Source organism: Littorina saxatilis, linkage group LG6 (assembly GCF_037325665.1).
Source record: "Littorina saxatilis isolate snail1 linkage group LG6, US_GU_Lsax_2.0, whole genome shotgun sequence".
NCBI classification, from domain to species: Eukaryota; Metazoa; Mollusca; class Gastropoda; order Littorinimorpha; family Littorinidae; genus Littorina; species Littorina saxatilis.
Genome location: NC_090250.1, coordinates 1,831,449 through 1,848,940, shown reverse-complemented (window position 1 = coordinate 1,848,940; position 17,492 = coordinate 1,831,449). Strand labels below are relative to the sequence as shown.

The following is a 17,492-nucleotide window of genomic DNA, read 5'->3' as shown; positions in this document are numbered from 1 at the left end:
ATCCTACTGATCAGGCAAAAGATATCAAATGGTGACATCGACACTGCAACGGCAGGAATCTTTATCCGCAAAAGTAGGTAACTGCAGAAGATGTTAACAACAGAGCTGTGCCGTTCATAGAGACAACGCCAGGCGATCACACAGTGATTCATACAAAACTTCAACAAACAATGTCCAGAAGTAACTCTGTCTGGGTGCTGTGGATGAGTTTCCCCCCTTTAAAAGAATGGGGCAAACAATGACACTAAGTCAGTTCAGGGTGTGCAATCACAGTGAAAATTTAACGATATGAAGCCGTTTCCTTTAAAAAATAAAAATAAATGTAAATAAGTATACAAATCAGAGCTCATGATTGAAATATTGGCTACCAAGATTAATTTCACATCTGAATTCATGCAATTGAATTCTTGAACAGCAACCATCCACCATTATGCACAGTACAAACACACACACACACACACACACACACACACACACACATACACACACACACACTAAAACAAAACATGTACTCTCCAGTGTTCAAAAACACACCTTGGCACACTCCACAGTCTCTCTCAATGCACTCCTTGGATAAATCTGACAACAACAAACATGCAGAAGCTGAGCAAAACCTCAACTTACTCATTTCTGTCATTTATTTATTGGGTTGTAGTTGCTGTTTTTTTCTGTTTTTTTTTCTTCTTTGTTTAATGTTAGAAGAATCAATCACCGAAATTTCAATGTGTTTGCTTTTTGCTGATAGGGTGGAATAGGGGCAGGTAGAAAGCCCCAATGGCATGTGTCAGATAAGATTTGAAAAAGTTAAAAACCTGAAGGCTATGATCAGGCATGGGAATTAAAAATTGTAAAAAAGGCTGAACATTTATAACTGAAGACGTGAAGCGTCACACTAGGGGGGTCCGGGGGCATGCCCCCCCGAAAAAAAAATTCTCCAAAGAACCCAGATGGTGCAATCTGGTGTCGTCTGAGCTCCAAGTTTGCCATTAAATTCTGTTTTTAGAATCAGAGTTTTTAGTACCAATTTTTGCTTTTTTGAAGAAAAAAATATATACATGTATTATATGGTTTAAATTTGTTAAAAAAATTGTTCTGTTGAGACAAACAGGAAAATGTAACTTGTAACACAATCTGTGCAATCTGGTTTACTTTCAAACATAAAAGTTCAAGTAACTGAGGCGGGCGGTAGCAGTGCGTGAACAAAGTACGGAAAGTTTTCACGGACTTTTGCGCAAAGGCAAAAGTAACCGGTGCTTTTTTTGTGTGCCTCCCCCCTTTATTTTTTTGGCGGACACTTTTGCTTTTTCGGCGGAACAAAAAAAAATTCGGCAGAAATCCGCCGTTTGGCGGACAATTCCCATGCCTGTATGATGTAAAAACTATTTACAATCAGAGCCAACATGTTTGATATTCAAGGACAAAGGGATCCTACTCCAGTTGAAATCTGCTCAAGCTTCAGCCAAAATGGAGGAAAGCCACAACCAAGAGATGGAAACAAAAGGACTTACCTTCTGTGTGATATGGTCAAAGTTGATTCCAAGCTCTGCATGGATAAAAAAAAAAAGATTCATTGCTTGAAAACTGTGGTCTGATACCATGAACTCTTGAACTGAAAATGGCATTTGAATGTACAAAACATGCAACAGCATTCACTTACAAAGGTGACATATGCACACATTCAGAATTACCAACACACAAATCTATCTATCTATACATATAAATAAAAGAGAGTGTCTGTCTGTCTGTCTGTGTGTGTGTGTCTGTCTGTGGTCGCCATACCTCTGAGATGGCAAGAGGCAGGAACAAGATAGTGTGCACGTACACTCCCTAGGTGCCGCAGATGTGCACCTGGGTTTTAGTTTCTTGATTCATTGTTTCCTTTCTCAGATTATGGACCTCCCATTTATTGAATACAGCCTATATGGTGCAAGACCAGTTCAGTGCCTACTGTTCACCTGTAGCAAGCACATCATGCCAGTGATATTAGAGACTCGCTATTGCTCCTATGAGGGGAAGAAATGAAGAATGAAAAATTAACTGGACAGTTCCGGAAATTTCTAGAAGGTAAGGGAGATAACTCTTTTTTTGTATCCAAACAAAGGAGGTAAAGCTAATGATAATGGGATAGCGATTGCTACAGGGCTCCGCTTACTCCCGGCCGAAGCCGGGCTGGACAGTTCCGGAAATTTCTAGAAGGTAAGGGAGATAACTCTTTTTTTGTATCCAAACAAAGGAGGTATAAAGCTAATGATAATGGGATAGCGAGCGTCTTAAATTGCTACAGGGCTCCGCTTACTCCCGGGCGAAGCCGGCTTGACTGAGAATACATCCATTTCTGCCATTTTATTCTTTCTAATGACTGTGTACCTGCGTCCATGCATCTCAGCCACGGTGAGTGTGTGTGAATATCTGTGTATACATGTGTTAAATTAATTGGTTCTATTTTTATCCATCTATATATTTTGAATATGTATTTTGACTGTCAATGCATGCATTTAAGCGTTTTAAACTCTTACGTACAAATTGTGGATTCTTTCTAATAAGTGTGTGTACCTGCGGCCAGGCATCTCAGCCACGATGACTGTGTGTGAATGTGTATTTGTACGTCTACATGCGTGTCAGCCACGGTATGTGCGTGTGAATGTCTGCGTATAAATGCTTCTCTTTACATCACTTAATAAATTTTCTTTTTAAACATACACTTTTGAACCGAACTCAGAATGTTTTATTACCTGCGTGTGTGTGTGTGTGTGTGTGTGTGTGTGTGTGTGTGTGTGTGTGTGTGTGTGTGTGTTTGAGAGACGCACACAGACAGACATAGACAGATCATGCCAGTGATATTAGAGACTCGCTATTGCTCCTATGAGGGGAAGAAATGAAGAATGAAAAATTAACTGGACAGTTCCGGAAATTTCTTGAAGGTAAGGGAGATAACTCTAAGATGTGCACCTGACCACAACCGCCGCTGCCGATGCCGCTGCGCTGCCAGCCCTCCAATCCTCCTCCGCCTCCCCCCCCCCCCCCCCCCCCCCCGAAGAGAGAAACTTTTAGTTGTGGCTTGGCTCTTCTAAAAAAAAAAGTAAACTTGCCCCCCCCCCCCCCCCCCCCTTTCAATCCCCAGATCCGACCCCCCCACCACCACCACCCCCATTCCCACCACCACCACCCCCATTCCCACCACCACCGCCGACTCCACAACTACCACTCCCACTAGCCCTACATCATCAACACCAACCCAACCACCATCCCCAGCACCCCCATCATCCCCCATCACCACCACACCAACCCCTTCCTTACCTCCTAAAAGAAAAAAGAATTATAGCAATCTCGATGTCATCACTGCATGTCTACTAAAACGGCTACATTTCGTCTACAACACATCAAAGCACAAGCCGCGTCTGCATCCCTCAGCAGGTTCACGTCATATTCCGGAGTACAATAAACGGTAAAATGATGTTGGTGGTAGTAACTGATTTAGCAATGAGCTAGAATTTTTAGGAAGGTTCTAGAATTAAAGGGAGGTAACTCTTTCTTTGTTATTCACGGAATGGAGGTAACTCGCGAAGCCGGGCTATATAAGAATGGATGTAAGTGTGTGTGTTTGTGTGTCTGTGGTCGCCATACCTCAGAGATGGCAAAAGGTAGGAACAATAAAGTGTGCATGCACACTGCCCTGAACCCACAGATATGCACCTGGGTTTTAGTTTCTCGAGACATTGTTTCCTTCCTCGGATAATGACCCTCCCCATTAATGAATACAGGCTATATAGTGCAAGAGAGGTAAGTCATGCTTTGTCACCCATGGAAGGGAGGTAACTATTATCAAACCAGTATACCGTGTCATTCTCAAGGGCTGCCCCCCCCCCCCCCCCCCCCGCTATCACCCCCCACACACACACTCCCAACACCCCCCCCCCCCCCCCCCCTTTCCAATCATCGCACATAATACTCTCGAATTTTCCAGACACTGTTTACGAAACGATCGCCTCAGGGAGAGATCACGTGAATTTACAGACTTCTCTCCCCTGTTCAATACAGTATGACGCCCTCACTCATGACGTATGCGTGGTTTGATCAGACCGCAACTAAAGTGGGTGTGAGAAGGGGTACACCAATCACGGAGAACACGTTGAACGAAATACAAACTTGCCTTGCCTATAAATCCAAATGTATGAACTCACACTTAAATTTTTTTTTTATCCACATTGGAATAAGATTCTAGAGGTTTGTGAGAGAGGAGAGGTCAGAAACACCCGGGCGAAGCCGGGCCTGACTACTAGTACATATAATAAAAGAGAGTGTCTGTCTGTCTGTCTGTCTGTCTGTCTGTGGTCGCCATACCTCTGAGATGGCAAGAGGCAGGAACAAGATAGTGTGCACGTACACTCCCTAGGTGCCGCAGATGTGCACCTGGGTTTTAGTTTCTTGATTCACTGTTTCCTTTCTCAGAATATGGACCTCCCATTTATTGAATACAGCCTATATCGTGCAAGACCAGTTCAGTGCCTACTGTTCACATGTAGCAAGCACATCATGCCAGTGATATTAGAGACTCGCTGTTGCTCCTATGAGGGGAAGAAATGAAGAATGAAAAATTAACTGGACAATTCCGGAAATTTCTAGAAGGTAAGGGAGATAACTGTTCACCTGTAGCAAGCACATCATGCCAGTGATATTAGAGACTTGCTATTGCTCCTATGAGGGGAAGAAATGAAGAATGAAAAATTAACTGGACAGTTCCGGAAATTTCTAGAAGGTAAGGGAGATAACTCTTTTTTGTCTGTGGTCGCCATACCTCTGAGATGGCAAGAGGCAGGAACAAGATAGTGTGCACGTACACTCCCTAGGTGCCGCAGATGTGCACCTGGGTTTTAGTTTCTTGATTCATTGTTTCCTTTCTCAGATTATGGACCTCCCATTTATTGAATACAGCCTATATGGTGCAAGACCAGTTCAGTGCCTACTGTTCACCTGTAGCAAGCACATCATGCCAGTGATATTAGAGACTCGCTGTTGCTCCTATGAGGGGAAGAAATGAAGAATGAAAAATTAACTGGACAGTTCCGGAAATTTCTAGAAGGTAAGGGAGATAACTCTTTTTTGTCTGTGGTCGCCATACCTCTGAGATGGCAAGAGGCAGGAACAAGATAGTGTGCACGTACACTCCCTAGGTGCCGCAGATGTGCACCTGGGTTTTAGTTTCTTGATTCATTGTTTCCTTTCTCAGATTATGGACCTCCCATTTATTGAATACAGCCTATATGGTGCAAGACCAGTTCAGTGCCTACTGTTCACCTGTAGCAAGCACATTATGCCAGTGATATTAGAGACTCGCTATTGCTCCTATGAGGGGAAGAAATGAAGAAAGAAAAATTAACTAAGTTCCGGAAATTTCTAGAAGGTAATTTAGGGAGATAACTCTTTTTTTGTATCCAAACAAAGGAGGTAAAGCTAATGATAATGGGATAGCGAGCGTCTTAAATTGCTACAGGGCTCCGCTTACTCCCGGGCGAAGCCGGGCTTAACTGCTAGTATAAAATAATAAAAACATCACCAACTGAAATAAATAGCAATGAACACCAGTTTTTCATATAGGAAATAAAGCAAACAGTTGAAACACTTTCAAATCTGGTATTTTTAAACCACAAATCAATCACCAACGTAACTATAAACAAAAAACATATCAGTATGTGTGTGTGTTTTTGTGTGTATGTGTGTGTGTGTGTGCGTGTGTGCGTACGTTCGTGTGTGCGTGCGTGCGTGCATGCGTGCGTAGCGTGCGTGCGTGCGCACTCCAAAAAAGGAGCGTGGAGATCAGTTATTTGCAGAGAACATAACAACGAACAGTGCAGGGGAAATAACCGCGAAAAAGAATACCAAACTGAAGATGTGACGAGTTACACCTTATCAAAGGGAAAGAACTCCAGATTAGAACACAAATTCCACACATTTACAGAGTTGCATCCCTATACAATGATTTAGAAACTACATATCAAACCTTCTCTTTAGATATTCTTTCACCCTGGAACTGAAGCATTTCTAGCATAGCGATCATCTCAGGTAAAACGTTTCTGTTCACTGCTGCAATCATTTTCAGGGGCAGTTTATTGCTCTTGTGATAATCTATCAATTTTTTCTCCCGACATTTTTTACCCTTCAAAAAAACTAATGTTAACGACAAAACTCAATTCTGCAGACTCAAAAAGGAAAATAACTCTTCTCCTAGATCCACGGGGCACAGCTCGCATGATTTCTGGCCAATGGCAATAAAAAGCTGCATGTGCCAATGTCAATTTTGTTTAAACTTCAATCAAAAACAAACGTAAGTGACCTACTGACCCTATTATTTGGGTCCCTGTCATCGGACACAAACATACAGTCGAACCTGCTCTGGCGACCACCTCTCGGTTATGAGCGCCAAGTATTTTTTCTGTATAATTTACCTTTCTTTAGCGACCACCTGTCTAAAACGACCGCTTCACGTTGGTCCCTAAGGTCCTCGTTATAGACAGGATTGACTGTATTATTTTGGGGCCTTAATACACATACACACCTTCCATAAGCGGAGGCTCATCTTCATAGTTGTCTCCTCCTTGAGTGTCTTGAGGGCCGACATAGGGTGTGGCCGGAGTCATGATGGACCCTGTGTACTGCTCCCCCGCATAAACCTGCCCGCCCTGGGCGTAGTCGTAGCCCCCCTGTTGGGTGTAGTCAAACTGCCCAAACTGCCTGCAAACACAGAACAAATATATTAGGATACAGTGGAACCCCCCTTTTAAGCCTGCAAACATAAACAAATATATTAGGATACAGTGGAACCCCCCTTTTAAGCCTGCAAACATAAACAAATATAATACAATCTACAGTCGAACCTGCCCTAATGTAATCACCTGTCATAAATCGGTCATAAAAAGACGTAAAAAACAACTAGTCAGTAAAGGCGATGACAGACGCACAACACTAAACAATGTTTTCGACAAAAACTCCATCTCAAAACGTCGGGGAAACACATGTTTTTAAAGCGGGGACGTCACACGCGAAACACACAGATGGAGCGCGCTGCGTGTTTTCACAAAAATATCAGTCAGTGTCAGCTTGACCCGTCCAGCTACCGCCCTGTGTTCGGGTTAACACGCCGGGCTGGCAGTGCCCACTGATACGGTCAGTGTCAGCTTGACCCGTCCAGCTGCCGCACTGTGTTTGGGTTTGTAAACAACACGGCTGGCAGCGCCCACTGATATTATTGCCTCTCTTCAATCGTGACAGGCTCCATAGACTCTAGTTAGGATGCATGGGTCCGATACTACCCTGAATTGGTACCACATCTGAGTCGGACATTTTTTTCTATCTCGGCGTGGTGCCGGAAACCGAGTAACGTGAGTTGATCGTCCGCGTTCATTAGCTGACTACCAAACCGTGTTTTCAGATTTTAAAGCATGCTCTAAAACCCAAAACACGATGGGAAAACACGAAACAGGGTATTCTGAAACGCGTTTTTGGGGATGTCACACGGAAAACACGCTGTTTGGTGTTTATTTTGAAAGAATACTTTGTGTTGTGCGTCTGACATGGCCTTCAGTCAGTCAAAAACTGCCCACAAGAGCCACCCCAGCAAAGACTTGTTTTGGTAAATGTTACTATTTTTCTTCTTCTTCTTCTTCTTCTTCTGCGTTCATGGGCTGAAACTCCCACGTACACACGTGTTTTTGCACGAGTGGAATTTGACATGTATGACCGTTTTTACCCCGCCATTAAGGCAGCCATACGCCGGTTTCGGAGGAAGCATGGTGGGTATTTTCGTGTTTCTATAACCCACCGAACTCTGACATGAACAACAGGATCTGTTCCGTGCGCACTCGGTGTTGTGCTTGCGTGTACACACGAAGGGGGATAAGGCACTAGCAGGTCTGCACATAAGTTAACCTCGAAGATCGGAAAAATCTCCACACTTAACCCACCAAGCAGCCGCAGCCGGGATTCGAACCCTCGACCTTCCGATTAAGAGGCTGAGCACTAGAGGTATGAGGCACTAGAGGTATGAGGCACTAGAGGTATGAGGCACTAGAGGTGCATGAACCAAAGTGGGTGCCACCCATACGGGAGAGTACAAACCGCGGGATCTGATTCGTTGAAATCACAACAAATCTCATTTTCAACCAATCCAACACCGCGGCTGGCTCCCGACCAGTTGGTAAATTTCCGTGCACCTCAGCCCTGGTTACCTGCCAGTCGGGTGGGACCCAGTTTTGCTCCGTGCACCTCAGCTCTGGTTACCTGCCAGTCGGGTGGGACCCAGTTTTGCTTCGTGCACCCCAACCCTGGTTACATGCCAGGCAGGTGGGACCCAGTTTTGCTCAGTGCACCTCAGCACTGGTTACCTGCCAGTCGGGTGGGACCCAGTTTTGCTTCGTGCACCCCAACCCTGGTTACATGCCAGGCAGGTGGGACCCAGTTTTGCTCAGTGCACCTCAGCACTGGTTACCTGCCAGTCGGGTGGGACCCAGTTTTGCTTCGTGCACCTCAACCCTGGTTACCTGCCAGTCGGGTGGGACCCAGTTTTGCTCCGTGCACCTCAGCCCTGGTTACCTGCCAGTCGGGTGGGACCCAGTTTTGCTCCGTGCACCTCAGCTCTGGTTACCTGCCAGTCGGGTGGGACCCAGTTTTGCTCCGTGCACCTCAGCCCTGGTTACCTGCCAGTCGGGTGGGACCCAGTTTTGCTTCGTGCACCCCAACCCTGGTTACATGCCAGGCAGGTGGGACCCAGTTTTGCTCAGTGCACCTCAGCACTGGTTACCTGCCAGTCGGGTGGGACCCAGTTTTGCTTCGTGCACCCCAACCCTGGTTACATGCCAGGCAGGTGGGACCCAGTTTTGCTCAGTGCACCTCAGCACTGGTTACCTGCCAGTCGGGTGGGACCCAGTTTTGCTTCGTGCACCTCAACCCTGGTTACCTGCCAGTCGGGTGGGACCCAGTTTTGCTCCGTGCACCTCAGCCCTGGTTACCTGCCAGTCGGGTGGGACCCAGTTTTGCTTCGTGCACCCCAACCCTGGTTACCTGCCAGTCGGGTGGGACCCAGTTTTGCTCAGTGCACCTCAGCCCACCTGTCCAGTGCACTTGAGACCGCTTGAGACCACTTACGGTTCTTGTCCAAACTGCTGACCGCTGTACTCGTATCCACCGTACTGCGGCGCTTGGCCTTGCTGGTTGTCAGGGTAACCAGACTGGAAAAACCCATCCTCTTGGTTGAAGCCTGACATGGTGTTCTGGGTAGTAGTGCTGCAAAGACAACAAAAGAGCTTTGTTCGTTTTTTGTTATATTTAGTCAAGTTTTGACTAAATATTTTAACATCGAGGGTATGGTGTATGTGCGTGTGTGTGTGTGTGTGTGTGTGTGTAGAGCGATTCAGACTAAACTACTGGACCGATCTTTATGAAATTTGACATGAGAGTTCCTGGGTATGAAATCCCCGAACGTTTTTTTCATTTTTTTGATAAATGTCTTTGATGACGTCATATCCGGCTTTTCGTGAAAGTTGAGGCGGCACTGTCACGCCCTCATTTTTCAACCAAATTGGTTGAAATTTTGGTCAAGTAATCTTCGACGAAGCCCGGACTTCGGTATTGCATTTCAGCTTGGTGGCTTAAAAATTAATTAATGACTTTGGTCATTAAAAATCTGAAAATTGTAAAAAAAAATAAAAATTTATAAAACGATTCAAATTTACGTTTATCTTATTCTCCATCATTTGCTGATTCCAAAAACATATAAATATGTTATATTCAGATTAAAAACAAGCTCTGAAAATTAAATATATAACAATTATTATCAAAATTAAATTGTCGAAATCAATTTAAAAACACTTTCATCTTATTCCTTGTCGGTTCCTGATTCCAAAAACATATAGATATGATATGTTTGGATTAAAAACACGCTCAGAAAGTTAAAACAAAGAGAGGTACAGAAAAGCGTGCTATCCTTCTTAGCGCAACTACTACCCCGCTCTTCTTGTCAATTTCACTGCCTATGCCGTGAGCGGTGGACTACGAGTATACGGTCTTGCTGCGTTGCATTGCGTTCAGTTTCATTCTGTGAGTTCGACAGCTACTTGACTAAATATTGTATTTTCGCCTTACGCGACTTGTTACATTTAGTCAAGTTTTGACTAAATGTTTTAACGTAGAGGGGGGAATCGAGACGAGGGTCGTGGTGTATGTGCGTGTGTGTGTGTGTGTGTGTGTGTGTGTGTAGAGCGATTCAGACTAAACTACTGGACCGATCTTTATGAAATTTGACATGAGAGTTCCTGGGTATGAAATCCCCGAACGTTTTTTTCATTTTTTTGATAAATGTCTTTCATGACGTCATATCCGGCTTTTCGTGAAAGTTGAGGCGGCACTGTCACGCCCTCATTTTTCAACCAAATTGGTTGAAATTTTGGTCAAGTAATCTTCGACGAAGCCCGGACTTCGGTATTGCATTTCAGCTTGGCGGCTTAAAAATTAATTAATGACTTTGGTCATTAAAAATCTGAAAATTGTAAAAAAAAAAATAAAAATTTATAAAACGATCCAAATTTACGTTATTCTCCATCATTTTCTGATTCCAAAAACATATAAATATGTTATATTTGGATTAAAAACAAGCTCTGAAAATTAAATATATAAAAATTATTATCAAAATTAAATTGTCGAAATCAATTTAAAAACACTTTCATCTTATTCCTTGTCGGTTCTTGATTCCAAAAACATATAGATATGATATGTTTGGATTAAAAACACGCTCAGAAAGTTAAAACAAAGAGAGGTACAGAAAAGCGTGCTATCCTTCTTAGCGCAACTACTACCCCGCTCTTCTTGTCAATTTCACTGCCTTTGCCATGAGCGGTGGACTGACGATGCTACGAGTATACGGTCTTGCTGAAAAATGGCATTGCGTTCAGTTTCATTCTGTGAGTTCGACAGCTACTTGACTAAATGTTGTATTTTCGCCTTACGCGACTTGTTTTTTTTTAATTTATAAAGAAAACAAACAAAAGCGCACCTTGATGAAGCAAGTGTGTCCCAGACCACCACCTGAGTGTTCTGTGGAATGATAATAATGTATGAACAGTGATGGCGCTAGTATTTTTTTAAACTGGTACACAAACTTGTATGATGAAAACTATCCAGAAAAAAAGGTAGGCTGGTCATTGGAACCAGTAAGAGTTCAACTCAGAGTACTGCATATCTCAAAGTCAAACCATATTGTTTTTCCAGGATAGCAACAAAAATGTAAACCCTCTTCCCTTCTTCTTACCTTTGAACAAAAAAACCTCATAAATCTTTTATACTAATACAGAAACAAGAAGGGCAAAGCCCACACGACTCACATGCTGAACAGACCTTGATCTTTCTTTCAGAATAATTTTAAACTGAGAAAAACAATATTTATTCAGTCCCTCACACAAATGTAGTTTTGGAAGAGTTATTTTCAATAGTTCAAGGTCAAGGTCACTTCAAAATATATACATTTCAACTTTGAAGGACCCTGTGACCTTGACCTTGAAGTGAGGTCAAGTTGCCAAACATGTTTCTGAAGATCTTGTAACCATACACCATCAGGCCACAATTGGTGTTGATAGACTTAATACTAGTGTCCAAGAAATATACAATGTTAAAGGTTTCACAGACGGACGGGGGGGACGGACGCCCGGACGCCCGGAAGGACAGGCGGACAATGTCGGTGAGTATATAGACTCACTTTTGTAAGTATAATGTATTTCCCTCACACATATGTAGATTTGGAAGAGTTACCTTCCATAGTTCAAGGTCAAGGTCACTTCAAACTATGTATACAATCCAACTTTAAAGGACCCTTGCGACCTTGACCTTGAAGCAAGGTCAACCAAACTGGTGTCCAAAGATAGGGCGTACATTGCCCTGTATAGCATACATAGCTAAGGTTGCCATTCTCGATAACTTCAGAAAAAAATGCGAAAATGTGAAAAATGGTCGTTTTTAAGACAACAATTACGGCCCCTGTGACCTTGAACTTGAAGTGAGGTCAAGTTGCCGCACATGTTTTTTGAGATCTTGTAACCATACACCATCAGGCCACATCAGGTGTTGATAGACTTAATAGTGTCCAAGAAATATCCAACGTTAAAGTTTTCCGGACGGACGGCGGGACGGACGGACGGACGACTCGGGTGAGTACATAGACTCACTTTTGCTTCGCATGTGAGTCAAAAATGATTGATGAGTTTACTTTGGGACCATATACATCGGCCCCATTGTGAGTTCACATCCCATCAGTAATCTTGAACTTTAGCGTGTTAAATTCGGTGTCCGAACCTCCCCCCGTGTACACTACATTGGGTGTGCACGTTAAAGATCCCACGATTGACAAAAAGGTCTTTCCTGGCAAAATTGCTTAGGCACAGTTAATAATTGTCTACCTATACCCGTGTGACTTGGAATAATAGGCCGTGAAAGGTAAATATGCGCCGAAATGGCTGCAATCTACTGGCCGTATAAAATTTCATCTCACACGGCATCACTGCAGAGCGCCTAGAACTGTACCCACGGAATATGCGCGATATAAGACTCATTGATTGATTGATTGATTGAAATTCATAGCTCAGAATTCAGAGGCATTTAAAGGCTGCCATATATTACGTTCATTAATTAATTCATATTGTTTACATGTGCCAATAATGTTATAAAACTGTACCTAAGGGGATATAATAACGATTGGCTGTAGCTTTCGAACACAGAAAAAATTATTTCAGTATTGCAAAGTGGTGTTCTTGTCATTCGCCAATGCTTGCAAAGTGGTGTTGATAGTGTCGAATGTAAACAGAACAGTCTCAAAGTGAAAGTGGATGCTTTCCGGAAATTGCGAAGTTAACAAGAATACAGAAAAGCGCGCTTTCCTGCTTAGCACAATACGCTCCCGCGCTAATCTGGCGTGTCAATATCACTACGTCAGTTTTGCACGTGGAAGGTGAGCGATTTCCTTCACGCGAGGATTGACAAAGCTGTACTGTCTGTGTTGACGGTCTAAAAATAGCCCAAGTCCTGGAGAACTGTTGCTAAACATAGCAATAAAGAATTAATTATTTCTCGTAATTCGTAAGGACTTCAAACCTAAAACTTTGCAGGAAGCTTAATTTATACATCCCCGCAAAGATGGGAAAAGCCCTGGAAGTAATTAAACTGATTAAATAGGACTATATGTCAGCCTTTAAGTCTCCAAATTTGTAGAACCTGCACTTGTAATCATAACAACATGGGTGAAACTGATCAGAATTGAAAATAAGGAAAATGAGGCCGGGGTCCGGGGGCCGCTCAGGCCCTGGTGGGGTGCAGGGGAAACGCCCCGCATAGGGGGCCCAGGGGGCAAAGCCCCCCAGAAGAAAACAAACAAGAGGCGAAGCCTTCAAGGCTCACGTAAGAAATAGACAAACAGTAACACAAACTCAATCACTCCGTCACACATACACACCCACACACACAGTAAGCTTAGGTGACACTGTGCAAGAAAGAGAGACACTAGATCTAGATCTGTCTGTCTGCATGTAGCCTACTTACAGGGACACGACTGCCAAATAGTCTCGGCCCGCTCAAAATAACAATGACCGAGACCACACACACCACGCGAGAGAGAAAGACTACAGGGAGGCATGCCGTCATGATGCATTAATTGACGTCAAACACTTTTGACCGTGACGTAATCTTATGCGAGCTTTATCCATAGTCTTGGATAACCACTCACACATAGACTCGGAAATGTTAAAGTTTCTACCACAGACATACACACGCACAAACACACACACACACACACGCACAAACGCACAGACAGACAAAGTTACGATCGCATAGGCTACACTTCGTGAGCCAAAAATCAGGCTATTATTATTAAGGGTAAAAGTAGGCCTATCCTGGTATATCATCCGTCGCTACCTCACCCACGACGCCTGTGTCAAGCTGGTTGTCTCCCTCATCTTCAGTCGTCTGGACTACTGCAACTCCCTTCTGGCTGGCCTCCCCGCCTCATCCATTCATGGCCTACAACGAGTCCAGAACGCTGCTGCCAGGCTGACGCAGACCTGTTTACCCCCATAAGTGTTTTGGAGTAATGCCCAGCCCCAAAAATAGTAATCCTGGCACAAAAATAGTAATCATCCAGCATTCGTCGCCAATTACAACGCATATGACAACTGTGTCTGCGAAACGCAATCATGCACATATATCCATCATTCACAAACAAAACACATCAGTCAGTTTTTGTGGTCATCATAATTTCAACGAAGATCACATCAAAAGCACATGCATCACTGATTCTTTTTCTTTTGCTCGTAGTAGGCCTTTTTCAGTGTGTCTTGCGCTTGCCGAATGAGTGAGGGCGAGACTTCACCACTAGAATAAGGCTCTCCAGCGTCTTATCAGACAGACATGATCTCTGGTCAGTCCTGTGCTTTTTCACCCCATTTTGCCATTGAAAAAACAATGCCAAACATGTGAATTGATAAAAAAAAATTAAAAAAAAAAAAAAAAGAATTTTTACATTTTTTTTATTTATGAAAATCGTAGTCTTGACACGGATAGCGGAATGGCGTATTTTTTGCAGAAAATCGTAATAAATTATGCCAAAATCGTAAGGGTAAACAGGTCTGCTGACGTTGAGGAAGACGAAGCGAGACCACATCACCCCCCTACTTCGCTCCTTGCACTGGCTCCCTGTCAACACCCGAATCTCCTACAAACTGTCCACTCTGGTCTACAAGTGTCTCAACGACTCTGCTCCCGAGTACCTTCAATCCTCCCTGGACCTGTACACCCAGCCCTCCGACCGTCCCCTTCGTTCTGCTGCTGACCCACTCCGCCTTCACATTCCTCGCTCGAAACTCGCATCTGCTGGTCAGCGTGCATTCCCCTCCGCGGGCCCCTCCGCCCGGAACTCCCTGCCGCTTGAGCTTCGCCAGAGCCCCTCTCTTGACGCGTTCAAGAGTAGGTTGAAGACTCAGTTCTTCCCGTAGCTGGCTGCGACTTTCATGTTCGACGTGATGTGTTGTGCCCCAAAAGACATTCTTGTGCTGTGCTCTGTGAGAGGTGTTTTCTTTGTGCTTAATATTATTTTGTTTGGACCTAGCTATTGATGTGTACATTGTTGTTAAACAGTTGTTTGTTGTATGTTTATCAGGGTTTGCTAGTGTGTGATAGAGTTCGTGTCCGTCTGTAGATGTTAGTTTCTTTGTTAGTCCTGTGTTGACAACTCTTCGACAAGCGCTTAGAACTGTACCCACGGAATACGCGCTATATAAGCTTCATATTGATTGATTGATATCAAACACACAAATTTGAACATTAAGGCCTAAAAAAACAAGAAGAGCAAACGCTCGCTCGAGTCACTTTCGCAGTTCTGAATATTATATGAGGCATCAGATGGACAGGAAGAAATTGCTATTCACAACACAATGAGTCACGTTCACATAAAATTTGAGCCCGGTCACTTTTATAGTTTCCGAGAAAAGCCCAACGTTAAGTTGTGTGTTGCCGAACAGAAAAGGCTAGTTATCTCCCTTGTTTTTCTGATAACGTTCGTAAAAGGCTACAGATGTAAATACTTTGATGTAAAGAATAATCCTACAAAGTTTCAATCACATCCGATGAACTTTGTCAAAGATATAAAATGTCTAATTTTTCCTTTGACGCTGACCTGTGACCTTGAAAAAGGTCAAAGGTCAACAAAACCATCGTTAAAGTGTAGAGGTCATTGGAGGTCACGACTAAACAAAATATGAGCCCGATCGCTTTGATAGTTTCCGAGAAAAGTCCAACGTTAAGGTGGTGTCTACGGACGGCCGGACGGCCGGACGGCCGGCCGGACAGACTAACACTGACCGATTACATAGAGTCACTTTTTCTCAAGTGACTCAAAAATAGGTGTGGTTACGGTAACCCGACCTACCCTATTTTTAGGGGCCGATCCTATAACTTTTTATTACATTTGTCAAAACAAAAAAACGAGTGCAAAAAACGCAATGCAAGCGAAAGCGCCCGAGTCGCACACTTATTTCCCTGTCAAGTAGGTTTAATCTCGTCGCGATATATAACCTTCGTGGTTGAAAACGACGTTAAACACCAAATAAAGTAAAGTAAAGGTTTAATCAGAGATCTGTAGCAAGTATCTCTGGTTTAATTTGTACACATTAGAAAAAAAAGTTTAAAAAAAAAAAAGTGATTGCCTACCTACCTACCCTATTTTTTTTGGCTATGTTACCGTAACCACACCTATTTTTTTTTTTGGCCTAAACAATGTAACAAATGCCAAGCTGTAGTCCGATAATTCGCGCGCCCAGTGAAACAAAGACTCAGCGATGTCCGGGCACTGTGTTAGGAGAAATACGGATCGGATCGCCGGCAAAAAAAACAACCAAATAAATAAAAAAAATTGTTTCAACTTTTTTTTTTTTTAAGATTTTCAAAATAAGGAATTCCTTATTTAACCAATTTTATTTGGCGGATTTCCGCCCTGAGGCGGAAAAGTTTCACCCATGCAACAAGTCATTTGATTTTAGATCCCTTTGAAGTTACGGAATGAACTCCAATGAACTGTACGAATGCATTTCGTTTACATGGGTCAAAGAAGGAATTATCCGTATGAGTGGACAAGGGAGACAACTCTTTCGTGTAAATGATGTCCCATGGTTGACAACGTATGCCATTTTCGGTGCATTTTCGTCGATTGAACAACCAAATTAATTAATTATGCTTAAGTTTGAAGCTCAATCCGTCAATTAATTTCCCGACAAATGTTCTTTGGCTTGCTTACATGGACTTTTACCAAAAATAAGTAAAGAATGTCACTGCATTCTGAGCTATGAATTGAACACGCTAAAGTTCAAGATTACCTACATTTCTTACACATGTTCCATTTGGAGGTCACCGTAAAGTAAAAATATGCAGCAGAAAAACATTTGGGAACCAATTTAAGCCGAAAAGGGTACAGAAACAGTGTAAAACCTGAATGAGGGACAAACACTGAAACAGTCAGGGCTTTCTTCTCTAAGCTCACTGGCACTGGCATTCAGCTTCATCCAACCCTTCCCCTTGTATGATTTATTCTTTGCATCCCTCCTACTTTAACCGCTATACCCAGTATGACTGCTGCGAGAAACAAAAGTCTGCTTCCCAAACAGTCTCACTCTTAGAACTATAAGAAGACCGAAATGATGACGTTGAAACAAATCATAACAATACTAAAAGACTAATTCATCAAAGACTTTTACATTGTCTAGGCCTATACAACAAAATTGTGTGCAAAAAAATGAAACAAAAATATGTTAACAATCCTGAAACTTTCAGTCACTTACTTCTGTTTTTAGGGGGTCCAACTTGGCAGAAAAGTAATCGAAAAGTACAATACACTCGGACAGGAAGCAAGTTTCAAATTTTGTTTAGAGTAGCCCCCCTTGCAACAGAAACTTCCTTTTCCGGTTAATGCCGAG

The 17,492-nt window shown here is 43.1% G+C and overlaps 1 protein-coding gene across 3 annotated transcripts in view; it reads right to left on the bottom strand.

Moving 5' to 3' along the window:
- The window catches only part of LOC138968299 (protein YIPF5-like), a 167,599-nt gene extending 150,152 nt beyond the window's left edge, over positions 1 to 17,447 (bottom strand). For 2 of the 3 annotated variants that reach the window (XM_070340859.1, XM_070340861.1), the window contains exons 1-4: positions 17,358 to 17,447; positions 9,139 to 9,276; positions 6,554 to 6,729; positions 1,509 to 1,543 (exon numbers count right to left, since the gene is read on the bottom strand). In XM_070340859.1, the coding sequence (XP_070196960.1) occupies positions 1,509 to 1,543; positions 6,554 to 6,729; positions 9,139 to 9,257 (330 nt within the window). In that variant the 5' untranslated portion in view covers positions 9,258 to 9,276; positions 17,358 to 17,447. Of the gene's footprint in view, positions 1 to 1,508; positions 1,544 to 6,553; positions 6,730 to 9,138; positions 9,277 to 11,041; positions 11,083 to 17,357 lie in introns of all 3 variants that reach the window. The other variant, XM_070340860.1, reaches the window with a different exon arrangement.
- Between the last annotated feature and the right edge of the window lie 45 nt (positions 17,448 to 17,492).